This window comes from Perognathus longimembris, chromosome 9 (genome assembly GCF_023159225.1).
Source record: "Perognathus longimembris pacificus isolate PPM17 chromosome 9, ASM2315922v1, whole genome shotgun sequence".
In the NCBI taxonomy this organism is placed as follows: domain Eukaryota; kingdom Metazoa; phylum Chordata; class Mammalia; order Rodentia; family Heteromyidae; genus Perognathus; species Perognathus longimembris.
In genome coordinates this window covers 12,494,481-12,508,391 of record NC_063169.1, presented here as the reverse complement: position 1 = coordinate 12,508,391, position 13,911 = coordinate 12,494,481, and the positions used below count along the sequence as shown (strand labels likewise).

At 41.3% G+C, this 13,911-nt stretch overlaps 1 protein-coding gene across 1 annotated transcript in view; it reads right to left on the bottom strand.

Annotated features, from left to right (window-relative positions):
* Positions 1 to 11,738, bottom strand: part of Pdss2 (decaprenyl diphosphate synthase subunit 2) — a 199,056-nt gene extending 187,318 nt beyond the window's left edge. Inside the window, exon 1 of the mRNA XM_048354522.1 lies at positions 11,158 to 11,738. Within this exon, the coding sequence (XP_048210479.1) occupies positions 11,158 to 11,453 (296 nt within the window). The 5' untranslated portion in view covers positions 11,454 to 11,738. The remainder of the gene's footprint in view (positions 1 to 11,157) is intronic.
* Positions 11,739 to 13,911: the final 2,173 nt, after the last annotated feature.

Here is a 13,911-nt window from a genome sequence, read left to right as displayed (position 1 = left end):
GAGCCTCCAAGGTATTTGTAAAAAAGAGCAAACTCTGAATCCTATGCAACAGTAAAGGGCAATTATGTAATATAGTGTTGATGAAAACAGCTGACAATACAGTAGTACTTATCAAGATGAGCACAAAATGTGTCTCAATCTACCTAATCTGTCAGTATATACAAAGAGTTATAGCACAATCAACACATTGAGCTCAGAATTAAAACCACAAACTAGTTAGTCCTCCCCATCCTTCAGGGACATAGAGGAACTTTTAAAGGTTAAAGATCTGGAGGCTGAAGATATAGCTCAGTGGTACAGTGCTTGGTTAATAAGCTCAAGGCCCTAGTTTTGATCCCCAGCACCACAAAACAGCAACAATAAAAAGTTTATATACTAACATAAAAATTATAAATTGTACAGTAGTAGTTATTGTACAACTAGCAATAGAAGCACAAGTTCAAAACCAAACTTATTCAAACAGACACTGACTTACTGTGATCAATGAAGGTACTTAACAGGTTCTATTACCAGTATGAAATGATTGCTAACTGCCTTGGCACCCGTCCTTTGGAATTAGGGAAAGAAGAACACATTCTCTCCCATTCTACCTTATTCAAATTTATGAACCCATTATTCATACAACATACTGTGCTTATATCACCTAGCTAAGTCTAGAAGAGCCTCCTTTCACCCCTAACACAGAAATAGATTGGGGAGGGCCACATCACAGTCCCATTGATCACTTCATGGCTCTTTCTCCAAGCACTAAAATCTTGATTCAAGGAACTGCCACTGAATGGACTCCCTGAAAGCAAGAAGAATGGGAAGAGTCTGGAGGAAAGTTGAGTCCAGACTATAGCAGTTACTTGCCAGAAACAAAGTAAGTGAGATGAATGTGGGTTATCAGGAATCTTTATGCTTTGTTGTGAGAAGCACAAATCAATGTCTATACCTAAATGATCTGACTAAAGAATTCAACGGACAATCCACTATTTAATGTCTGATTTTATTTGTAAAATAATTTAAATAATCAAAATAACTCCAGATACAGTGAACTGGTCTAAGACCATAGAGCAAGGGTAGGGAATGGCAATCCACAGACTACAGAAGACCCACAAAATCATTTAGTATATGACTAAACAGATATGTATGTATCTCATCAGCCACAGGCAGCTGTATGCTTATATTGATCATTTTGTATGGCCAAGAATGATGTTGTAATATCCAAATGATCCTTGGCATAAAAAAGTTTCCCCACCCCTGCATGAAAGAGTCATGAATTCTTACCTAATCCCAAAATCCCTGAAGGGAGTTCCTTGATATTCTCTTTTGGAACAATATCTCTCTTTTAAAGTATTTTTCCAAATGGATCTCTAACCATTTACCCAAATAATCATGAGAGAGAGAGAGAGAGAGAGAGAGAGAGAGAGAGAACAAGAAGGGAGGAGGAAGGGAGAGAGGAGGAAGGGGGGGAAGGAAGGAAGGAAATACTTGATCTTCTTGATAATTACAAGCTGGATTTATACTGTTAATTCTTAGGAAATAATAATACAAGCTCATCAGCTGGACCGAGGATTTACAAGGGTTTTATACATGAGAAGGAATTCTAGTTCAACTTCTTATAACAATCTTCATGAGAGCCCATACACTTATCCTATATTTCAGAAATTCTTAAATACTGCCATAATCCCCACAGTGGCACTCCAGTTCAAGAGGAAGGACTATCATGTCAGAAAGTACAAAGAGTAGAAGCTGATCTTTCCTTATCAAAATCATAGTCTTTCTCGAGGGCTATTTCTAAAGAAAAGGTGAAATGTTGTTCTGTCTAAGGCCTAACAGATTGAGTGGAACACATCCTCCTTGAAGAAGCAAGTGTAAATGACTTTCTTCTTCCCCCATTCCCTTACTGAACAATTAATTTTTTTTTTCTATTCTAGAGTTTGGACTCAATGGTAGCATGTCTACCATTTGAACCATACCCATTCTAGCCTTTAAAAGATGTTTTAACTTAAAATGATGTCACACTGAGTCTGTGAGAAGCCCCAGAGAATATAATATACTCCATAAGGTTTTAAAACAACCCATGTCTATTTAGTAAGCAGCTAAAATAATATTTTTTCTGTTGAGAAACAACTCCTAGCTTGCTACTAGACTTTAGTGAAAAAGGAAGAGAACATTCATGAAGTGACCATGCAGTCTCCAAGGCCATGATTAGTCTCTTTTTGCTTTTTGTTTCTGGTTTAGTACTGAGATTTGAACTTTGGGCCTTGCATTTTACAGCTTTGAGCCATGCCTCCAACCCTTCTTTTTCCCACACAAGCCTGGCTTTTTTCTGGCCAATTTGAGAAAAAAAGTCTTTTGGATTTGTCTTCTCAGGCTGGCTTTCAACCTTGATCCTCAGCTTCTAGACTACCTAGGATCACAGGTGTGAGTCACTAGCACCCAGAATCCAGACATGATTTTTGCTGGCAATTTTGAAGGTGGAGTTTAGTGGACTTCTTCCTCAGCTGACATCAAACCTCAATCTACAGATCTCTGCTTCCTAAGTAGCTAAGATACTACTGCATGCATGAGCCACCAACACCAGGCTGCCAAGTAATTCTTGCACTTTAAGTTATTTTCCTGCCTTGTCATTTCTTTCTCACTCAGTATGACCCAACTCATATGAAACTTTATCTTTGGAAGTCTTCGATTCCAAAGTCTTCACTAGACAGATATCTTTTTCTCTCTGCTTCTACTGCACATTCACATATACTACAGCAGTTCAGACTTGACTCTTGAACGTGTGTCCCACAAAAATTAATGCTTAATATTAGTGATAACTACCATTTGGATATTTGCTGTGTGCTAAATCCTGTTCTAAGTATCTACAGGAACTCATCCAACCCTCACCAAACTCTATGATACAGGTTCTATTATTATTCTTACTTTACAGATGAGGAAACTAGGCATGGAGAGTTTAAGTAAACTGCCTGAGATCATCACATAGCTTGATTGTGGTAGAGCCAGGATGTGAACCTAACATTCACATTAATCAATTCAGTAAGGCTTTGATTCCAGAGCTCTTGCTCACTACACTTTCTCTCATGAATTCCTGGACGGCAACAACTGTTTCTTATTCTTGTTTGTACACCCCATGCCCAGAGCACATCAAATATTTGTGGAATGAATTAAAATTTATAATTTTCTCCTAGCCATCCAAGAAAAAGTTCTTTATAAATAATGTAGGTCTTCAGTCAGTAATTACAGAACTGAATCTAGAAAGGGCCTTTCATACACAAGAAAGAGACTAAAATTTAAATTTCTAATAATAAAGTCAAAGATTTCTGAAAAATTTTACCACGTAAAAAGGACTACTAAGGTTTTTCAGGTAGCCAAGTAACTGTAGTGAACTCAGGAACAAGAAGTCTCCACTAAGGAATCAATCTCTTCTAAGAGAAGAGACAAAATTGTCACAATTTGTCTACCATTACTGCATGCTAAAATAATCCCATCAATCTAAATCTGAATTAGAAAGCAAAGAGTTTTAAAGGCAAAAGCAAAAAGGCAGAGTATTTATACAAACTTTTAATATTAAAAGCCAGATCTGTGAAAAGTAATCAATGAAAATAAACAAAGCCATATTACTCATGGAAATCAGCTACTCTGAAACAAACATTTGACCAATTCTTCTATGGAAAAAGTATTCGTTGTTGCCAGTGCTGGTGGCTAACACCTATAATCCTAGCTACTCAAAAAGCTGAAATCTGAGGATCTCAGTTCAAAGCCAGCACGGGCAGGACATTTTTATCTCTAATTAACCACTAGAAAAAACTGGAAATGGAGCTGTGGCTCAAAGTGGTAGGGTGCCAGCCTTAAGCAAAAGAGCTCAGGGACAGCTACTGGGCCCTAAGTTCAAGCCCCATTGCTGACACACACACACAAAAAAAAGGAGAAGACAAAAGAAAGAAAGAGAGGGAGGGCAGGAGGGAGGGAGGGAAAGTCTTAGTTGTCATCTTTTAAACAAGTACTTTCCCTTTGATATTAAAAGCATTTACACTCGACAATAGATAGTATAAGAAGTAAACTTACAAAAGCTGAAAATACTTAAATTTTAATGATTTATACAGAAAATTAAGAGATTAAACTTAAAAAGTATTAGCCACAAGGGGTAACTACATTGAATTAGGGAGGCAGAAAACAAAAACATCGGCATAAGCTGTACTGGGCAAGGGACAGGGTTGATGTACTGTGGCTCCCTTCAGCTTCTGTACAGTAAGTACTATGTATATCAAATGCTTAGGCCACCCTACACACCACTGTCCAGCTCAGACAGGTCCACATTCTCTCCTCCAAAGCCCTGAACCAAATGTCTTTCTGAACGCAAACCTTTTCTAACTTAAGGAAGTTGCTTTTAACCCAACACTCCAGCAGGAACTGGGACAGTACCTTGTACTCAAATTCATTAACATTTCTGCAAATATTCAATTCACATTGAGGAAGATAAATAAAGACTATAAATAGTCTCACATCCATTCAGGTCAGATTTGTAAGTGTGAAAAAGTACATTCTGTTTTTCTGAGCTTTCAGAAATTTTAAATTTGGAAAAAATAGTCTATATTGTATTACTACACCACGTTCAATCTGTTTAGTCTTCATTTAAGAACTGAGAAGGGGGAGCTGGGAATGTGGCTTAGCAGTAGAATGCTTGCCTAGCATGCACAAAGTCCTGGGTTCGATTCCACAGCACAACATTAGCAAAAAAGGTGGGAAGTGGTGCTGTGGCTCGTTAGAGTGCTGGTCTTGAGCAAAAAAAAAGAACTGAAAAGGGCTTTCTTGCCTGCCACATTTCTTCTAGATTAAGTCTAGAATCAGCAATACCATTAGAAACCACCCAGTTAATTCCTTACTTCAATGGTGAGGAAACTAAAGCCCAGAGAGATGAGATGACTTTCCTGGGGCCACACAGTATGTATCTTCAGAGATGAAATTTGATCATACAGGTCTCAGGTCTCTCAGACTATCTCTCTCTTTCTCCCCCTCCTCTGTCTCCTCCTCTATGCTCTCCCTCCTCAATTTGAAATGTTATATTTTTAAGCTTTTCAAAATAATGAAATAATTACATATAGAAAAATACAAAAATTACACACAGAATCCAGCTTCACCCGATTGTGGTTAAATTTTTAGCTAGAGTACAATATTAAAGGGAAAAAATGACATTGATACATTAATGTTAACTAAACTACTAATTTTCAGCATTTTGTTTCAATTCACATTCACTTACATCTGTAAGTGTACAGAGTTCTAAGCAACTTTATTCCTTGTCCACAAATAGCTAGCATCACAATCAAGATTCCAAATGCTCCATCATAATACACCTCTTTGATTCTCCTCCTGAAACCTACATAGTCCCTGCCTCCAGAAATCACTAATCTGTTCTGTATCTGTACAGTTTTGGCATTTTGAAAATGAAATAAGTATTGAATGAATGGAATCATCTATTATATAAAGTGTATCATACCTTTAAGAATGTGCTTTGTGGGCTGGGGATATAGCCTAGCGGCAAGAGTGCCTGCCTCGGATACACGAGGCCCTAGGTTCGATTCCCCAGCACCACATATACAGAAAATGGCCAGAAGCGGCGCTGTGGCTCAAGTGGCAGAGTGCTAGCCTTGAGCGGGAAGAAGCCAGGGACAGTGCTCAGGCCCTGAGTCCAAGGCCCAGGACTGGCCAAAAAAAAAAAAAAAAGAGTGTGCTTTGTATAAGCAATGTTTACCTTTCGGTTCTGAAGATGCTCATTTGTGTTTTCTTCTAAAAGTTCTATATTTCTATAGTTTAATTTTTATACTAAAACGATTTCAAACCAATTTTACAATGATCAATTTACACTACTTTTTTTATAAAGTTAGGCTTGAAACTTTTTTTTTTTGCCAACAATGTCTTACTGTTCTAGCACTATTTGTTGAAAAGACTATCAAACTGAAGAAATCAATTAAGCATATTTATCTTGGTCTATTTCTGGATTCTCTGTTCTGACAGTGAAAGGTCTGTCTGTGTGTCTGCTACTGTCACACTGTTTTGATTAATGTTACTATATAATAATTCATAGACGGAATGGTTTTTCCTTTTTTATGTTTTCCCCATCCCCAACATTTTGGCTATTCTAGCAGTATTCATGCTACTCAGTTTATTGCTTTTAAGATCATACACCTAATCATACACCATACACCTAATAGGAATATGATTGCCTAGAGAAGTGAGAAAAAGAAAGACCTATGAAGAAAGAAGTAATACATCACACCACTTTAAATAATACTCCTAAGCTGGATGCTGGTGTCTCATGCCTGTAATTCTAGTTACTCAGGAGACTGAGATCTGAGGATCATAGTTTGAAGGCTGAAACGTCCCTGTGAGACTCTTATCTCCAAATTAACTATCAAAAACCCAGAAGTGGAGTTGTGGCTCAATGTGGTACAGTGCTGGCCTTGAGCAAGAGCTCAAGGACAGCACCCAGACCCTAAGTTCAAGTCCCACGGTTGACCAAAAAAAAACATTTATCCTTCAGTCAAGTCGCAAGTTTTCCATGAAAGGTTCTTTATTATTCTAGGTCAAGTCATTCGTCAGTCATTTTCTTCTTTCTGTAGAGACTTGTACATATATGTGTCCAATAGAATATCAATTCACACAAATAAGGTTCATGGCTCATATTTCTTTATATTCATACATTTTAATAGACACAGTTGAGGATTATCTAATTGTTTTAAAACAGAGATATGCTAGAAGACCTCGAAGAATCTTAAATTTTGCCAACTGTTATGTTGCTTCCAGTAGCAGATTTGTGTGTGTGGTCATGGGTGTTGAACTCTGGGCCTGGGTGCTGTCCCTGAGCTCGTCAGCTCAAGGCTCACACTCTATCACTTTGAGCCATAGTGCCACTTCCAGTAGATAAAGTCTCATGGACTTTCTTGCTCGGGCTGGCTTTGAACCATGATCCTCAGATCTCAGCCTCCTGAGTAGCTAGGAATATAGGCATGAGCCAATGGTGCACAGCTTCAGGATTTATTTATTTTTTGGCAGTCCTGGGGCTTAAACTCAGAGCCTGGGCACTGTCCTTGAGCTCTTTTTGCTCAAGGCTACTGCTCTACCACTTGAGTCACAGGGCCACTTCTGGCTTTTTCTGTGTATATGGTACCAAGGACTTGAACCCAGGGCTTCGTGCATGCTAGGCAAGCACACTACCACTAGGCCAAACTCCTGGCCCTCAGCCTCTAACTTGAATTGTTTAAAAGTGTACTACTTCTAGACTTTCTCCCTTTGCTCAATAGGGTAGCTTTGGTAAAGAAAAGAAAGTAGTAAATAATAAATTGCAATAATTTCCCTTTCCCCCCACATAGTACTTGCCAAAATAAATTAACTAAATATTAAGGTTACTAGATATGGTTAACTATAAATATACAATATAGTTCAAGGGTTCAGATACTGACCGGAGAGAAAAAAAATAAAAAGCAAGTCCAATTCCAAAAGATCTTGACTATTCCAGCTACGGGGAGTCTTTCTGATCATTGACTACCATGCTGAGAATATCTTCATTATCAATGGCTTGCTAACAGGACTTCATCTTATTATAGTGTACAGTATATGAAATAAAAATGCTACTTAATCTATATTCTTAGCTCTAATTTACAATAACCATAGCCTGCCTTAAAAGAATAGAGTCTGTTTACACATGTCACTCAGGGGCTAGGGATGTAGTCTTCAGTATTTTACTAAATACATTACAATACTCAATATACTATAATACTACAAGTCCCATTATAGACATCATTCCTACCACACACAGAAAAACCTCCTTCTTGATTAGCAAAAGTTCAGAAACTTCTGCCTAGCACCAACGGCTCATGCCTGTAATCCTAGGTACTCAAGAGACTGAGATCTGGATGATCTCAGCTCAAGACCAGGCAGTAAAGTCTGTTAGAAATCATCTTAAAAATAATCAGCAAAAAGTTGGTCTGGAGATGTGGCTTAGTTGGTGAAGTTAACAGCCAAGCAAGTAAAAAGAACAAGCACAAGGTCCTGAGTTCAAACCCTAGCACCACCCAAACAAAACACAAGAAACCTTCCTAGTGCTAATGTCACAAGAACATAGAGTAACCTGAACTCTAAGGCATAGAAAAGATCCATGACACAAGAACATGGAGTAACTTGAGAATGTAAAATACTTTGGAAAATCATTTGCATTATCTTTAAAAGATGAATATGTGTATATCCAACAATCATACGTCTGTATCTACACTTAAGATATACACAACCAGAAACATATAAACAGATTCATAGCACCACTTTATAATACCAAAAAAAAAATACAAACAACCAAATACCAATTTAAAAAGCATGAGGTATATTCATACAATAAATTTCACACATCAGTGCAAAACTAATGCAATACAGTTAAATACACGGATTAATCTCAGAAATACATGGATTAATCTCAGAAACAATGAGGGGGGTAACTAAATCACAGAAAGCCATATGCAATAAACTACTTTTAAATGTAAACTAAAGGAACAAAAGTAGCATATTATTGAATAAGGAAATACAGGTAATCTTAAAAAGGAAAAATAAACAAAGAACTCAGCATATTGGAGATCAGGGAGATAGACTGGAGAATACTGGGGATTAGGAAGCATCAACAGGATTGACAAAGTTACAGTTGTTAGACTGGGTATTATAACAGACTCATTTATTTTATCACTAAAACTTGAAAACATGTACATACAAGCATACCTACATAAATCATGTCTCTCTGTGTGTTCTGAGTATATATCACTTGCAATCTCTGAAGAGCATTACATCTACCTTACCAGTTTAGATCAATCATTAAATCCCACTGGTATGGTAGTAATGCCTATAATACTAGCTACTGGAGAGTTGGGAGATTGGAAGCAAACACTTAGAGGCCAGCCTGGCTAAAAAGTTAAAATCTCTTCTCCATCATTAAGATGGGAAGGGTAGCATACTCTGGTCATCCAGCTATGCAGCAATCTGTAGGTAGGTCTGAGGCCTGTCCTATGTAACATGAGATTCTATCTGAAAAAATAAAACAAGAAAGGGTTTGGGGTTTGGCTCAAGTGGTGGAGCCTAGTATGTGACCCTAAGCTCAAACTCCAGTATATATTTAAAAAGGGGGGGAGGAGGGGAGAGGGCTGGGAATGTGGCTTAGCAGTAGAGTGCTTGCCTTGCATGCATGCAGCCCTGGGTTCAATTCCTCAGCACCACATAAACAGGAAAAGCCAGAAGTGGGCACTGTTGCTCAAGTGGTAGAGTGCTAGCCTTGAGCAAAAAGAAGCCAGGGACAGTGCTTAGCCCCTGGGTCCAAGCCACAGGACTGGCAAAAACAAAAACAAAAAAAGGAGGAGGGAGAGGTGGAGGAAGGAGAAAATGGAAGAAATATAAAAATAAATAAAATAACTTTATTATTGCTATTTGGTAGCTTCTATAATAAGAAAATAACTATTTCACAAAAATTAAGAAAGGTAAGGACATGGGTGTGGTTAAAAGTACAAAAGGAGGGGGGCTGGGGATATAGCCTAGTGGCAAGAGTGCCTGCCTCAGATACACGAGGCCCTAGGTTCGATTCCCCAGCACCACATATACAGAAAACGGCCAGAAGCGGCGCTGTGGCTCAAGTGGCAGAGTGCTAGCCTTGAGCGGGAAGAAGCCAGGGACAGTGCTCAGGCCCTGAGTCCAAGGCCCAAGACTGGCCAAAAAAAAGTACAAAAGGAGGGACTCTTCGACACTACTGATTTCTTAGGGCACATAATTTTTCTGAGGGGTGGGGCTGTCCGAGGTATTGTAAGTCAAGGCCCTCTAGCCAAATGGCCCACATGTGTGATGATCAAAAATGTTTCCTTTGTCAAATGTCCCTTGGAGGACAAAACTGTCCCAGTTTAGAACCACTGCTCTAGTTATAGAAGTCATAAAGAGCTATGAAAATATTCCTAATTGAAGGAGAGTAACAACACATAACTAAATGCAATACTGATCCTACTTTAGATCCTGTACTGGAAGGTGAAAAGGAAATTATTAGGCCAGTTAATAAAATTAGAATATAAATAATGTAAGTATTGTAACAATATTGAATGTGCCTAAGTTGAAAACAGAATTATAGTTATGCAAAAGAATATCTCTATGTATCAGAAGTGTGTAAGTATTTAGGTATAAAGGACCATCATGAATGTACTCTTCCCTTAAATGAATCACGGGGGAAAACACACACACACACACACACACACACACACGAATACTGTGTGTTATAGCAGGTGGATTTGATTAATGGGTGTGCATAGTGTGTCCTTTGTACTGTTTTTATTCTTGCAACTTTTCTATTTCTTTGGAATTATAAATTAAATTATATGGGTTGTTTAAAAGGTTGTATGCCCGCCCCTGTGACGCATGCCTTGCTACTCAGGAGGCTGAGATCTGAGGACTGAGGTTTGAAGCCAGTGGGGGCAGAAACGTCAGAGAGAGGCCATCTCCAATTAGCCGGCAAAAAAGGTGAACTGGAAGTGTGGTTCAAGTGGTAGACCACCAGCACAGCCAGAGCTGAGGCCCTGAGTTCAATCCCTGATATTGCACCAAAAACAAATCAAAATGAAAGTTCTAAAAACTCTAATGGCAGCTTTCACAGCAGTAGTCCAACATAAAGTAATAAAAATCCCAACAGGACCACGAAAACTGACTTGATAAAGTCCATTGGAAAGAGAGCCGTCTACTTTCAGCCGATCTCTTTCTCTCTGTACGGTTTCTGGAGATAACTTCTTGAAGAGTACCGAAAATTAATCTACTACCTTGTTTAAAGGCCATTTCCAGGGAGTGACTCAAACAAACTGACACCCCTGCGTGCCTTCTCTACCTCAAACCCCCGAAGTCTCTTCATTCCCAACAGTAAAGGGATACCACCAAAGAGCATTTCAAGAGTTTCTCCTACGAAAACGATCGATCCACTCCGTGAAGCAAGTAAGTTAAGAAAAGACCCAAGGGATGTCTATACCAGGGCCAGAAAAGGACAGTGTCACTAGACTGCCCGGGGGCCCGTCTGAGCGAGGTAGCTGGGGTGTGCGGGCCCAGAAATAAAGGGCTTGGGCGGGAGCGGGGGGTGGGGAGGGCCACAGGTGGGAGAGGGAGGGGTCGGCTCACCTGGCCGTGGTGAGCAGGGGGTGCCGCGTCCCCACCAGCTTCCGCACCTGCATGGCGATGTTGCTGAGCTCGTCGCTGAGCAGGCACCGGAGGCTCATGAAGGACGTGGGGTAGCCCACTATCTTCTCCGCCTCCGACACCACCTGGCTCCAGTGAGCCGGCGACTTGGAGCACCGACCACGCCACGAGCCAACCAAGGGGGCCGTGTCGAGGGACCGAGACCACCATCGGCGACGTGGGGGGCCCGAGGCCCCAAGACTGCGGGGCCGACGCGAAAGCAGCAGCCTAAGGCTCATGACGGGAGTCCGGGGATACCGGTGGGACGAGGGCGGGCCCGGGACCCGAGGGCGTCCCGAGACAGCACGGGAAAACCAACCGGGGACTTGAGGAACTTTCTCAGGCTCGCGACCCTAAGAACACGCTGGGCTTTCGAGAGTCGTGACCAGAAACGAACTTCTGCAGTTTCCCGGGTGGACCGCAGCTCAGCGCCGCCTCCGGCCACCTGAGGCAGACACCACTACCACAGCAACGGCCGGCAGGGGGACGCCATGTTGGTGGTGTGAAACGCGGCCTGTCGTAAAGCTGGAAAGGCAGGCTGCGGAGAGGCAAAGAACGCGCCTTGCTTTACGGCGCCATCCAGACCAGTGCGTAGGGGCGGGGCTTTGGGAGTCCCGGGACGAATCCCTGCGCGGCGGCGGGCGGCCTCCACGTCCGCGGAGGCCTGTACCCCGCCTGGAGCCCGCGCCTGGAGTGGGCGGCCCGGGCGCGCGCACGAAGAGGGCGCACACGAGTATTTGGATTAGCCGTGAGGGTCGGTGTTTACCGACACCTCTGGCGGGTGTCGGTGCCCGGGCGCCAGTGCGACCTTCCGGGCTGCGCGCTGCCCGAGCTGGGGACCCCGATCCCGGGGGATGCCGAGGCGGACTCTGCCGCCGAGCTCCGGGTCCTCTGCGCCCGGCTGCACGGGGGTCGGCTTGGCGTGGCACAGCGTGGAGGGGAGGAAATGCCATGGACGATGCCCAGCCCCTATCTCTCCTCCCTTCCCCTCCCCTCCCGTTCTGTACCGGTACCAGGACTTGAACTCAGGGCCTGGGCACTGTCCCTTAGCTTTCTCCATACAAGGCTAGCACTCTACCGCTAGAGTTACAGCTCCATGTCCGGCTCTTTTGGTGGGGCGGGGGGGAGGGCGGTGATTAATTAGATATAAGAGCCTTAGGAAAAAATTTTTTTTGACCAGGCGGCTTCAAATCATGATCTCTGCCTCTCATGAGTCGCCAGGATTACGGTCTTCAGTCCCCAGCCCGCCTTTCTTACTTTCTTCCTCTTTATGTCTGATTAGGCACTGACCACTGGCCTGATAACACTTCATTAAGTATCTTTGCCATGTGTAAGGGCAAACTGAGGACAGCCACGTTGAATCTATTTTGTGAAGGCCACATTGGGCAAGAATGTGAACACAGTTCATCCAGAACTTCCCCGGAGGCATCTGCCACTGTTGATTATTTTGTATGCCCCCAATGGTGTTATAAACATACAAATGGCCCTTGGCAAGAATAATTTTTCTGTAAAGATTCCTCACCCCTGAAGGTAATAGGCTACCAATAATATTCTTCCGCATTACTAAGAGGAAGCCCATCTATGTGATTGTTTAAATAATGCTACCTTTCCTTCAAGTGTGTCTAGTGTCTTGCCCCCTTGTCACCTAAAACAAGTGTTAAACACCTGTTAATAAAAGAGGTATGGGCTGGGAATATGGCCTAGTGGTAAAGTGTTCACCTCATATACATGAAGCCCTGGGTTCAATTCCTCAGCACCACATATATAGAAAGACCTGGAAGTGGCGATGTGGCTCAAGTGGTAGAGTGCTAGCCTTGAGCAAAAAGAAGCCAGGGACAGTGCTCAGGCCCTGAGGTTAAACCCCAAAACTGGTACACACACACAATTTAATTTGGATATAACAACCCAGGGCTATATACTTCATCTAAAGTGAATTATACTTGATATAAAAGGTTTCTGCTCTAAAAGTAAATGAAGCCTGAAGTTTGAAAATAATTCCTGTGAAAGAGATAGACTGCTGGCAATCAAATTCAAGTCTGGTACTAGATGGAAATGAATGTGGAGCGTGGGTTACCATTCTGAAAGTCCCCAGGCCTGAGCTTCTGGGTTATCCGAGGTGAAAGAAGTCCTGAAAAGCCAAAAAGAGATAAAAACTGATTGTGCACCTAAGGCTGTTTGCTCTGAATCAAGGTACCTTCAGAGTAACTTCATGAAATTACCTTAACAATTCACAGCGTGTACTTTAATTTCTCCACAAAAGCCAAGTGCATTATTCTCTGGTCATACTCTATTAACCAAGTTTTTTATTATTCATGGGACTTTTGGTCCCATTTAACTTTAAATAATCAGTACTTATCTTTATACCTACAGTTTAAAGATTGCATTATAGCTAATGAAAATCGGTTTTTAGAAGATTAAAATAGCATCTGTTGTTCAGTCTTCCAGATAAATATGTAATTCCTTAGGTCTTCATGATTAAATGAAGGTCCAAAATGCTAGTAACTTTTAAGGAGCAGCATATCTGTGAATCTTCCCTTTACTTAAAATAATACTTATTTTAAGGATGTAAGTGAATGTATGCAAAAAAAAAAGGAGGAATGGATCAGAGTTCTCAAACTCTGCATTATTGACATTTGAGACCAGATAGTTCTTTGTTGCTAGGAAAGGGAATTTGTCCTGATCAGCTTAAGATGTTTA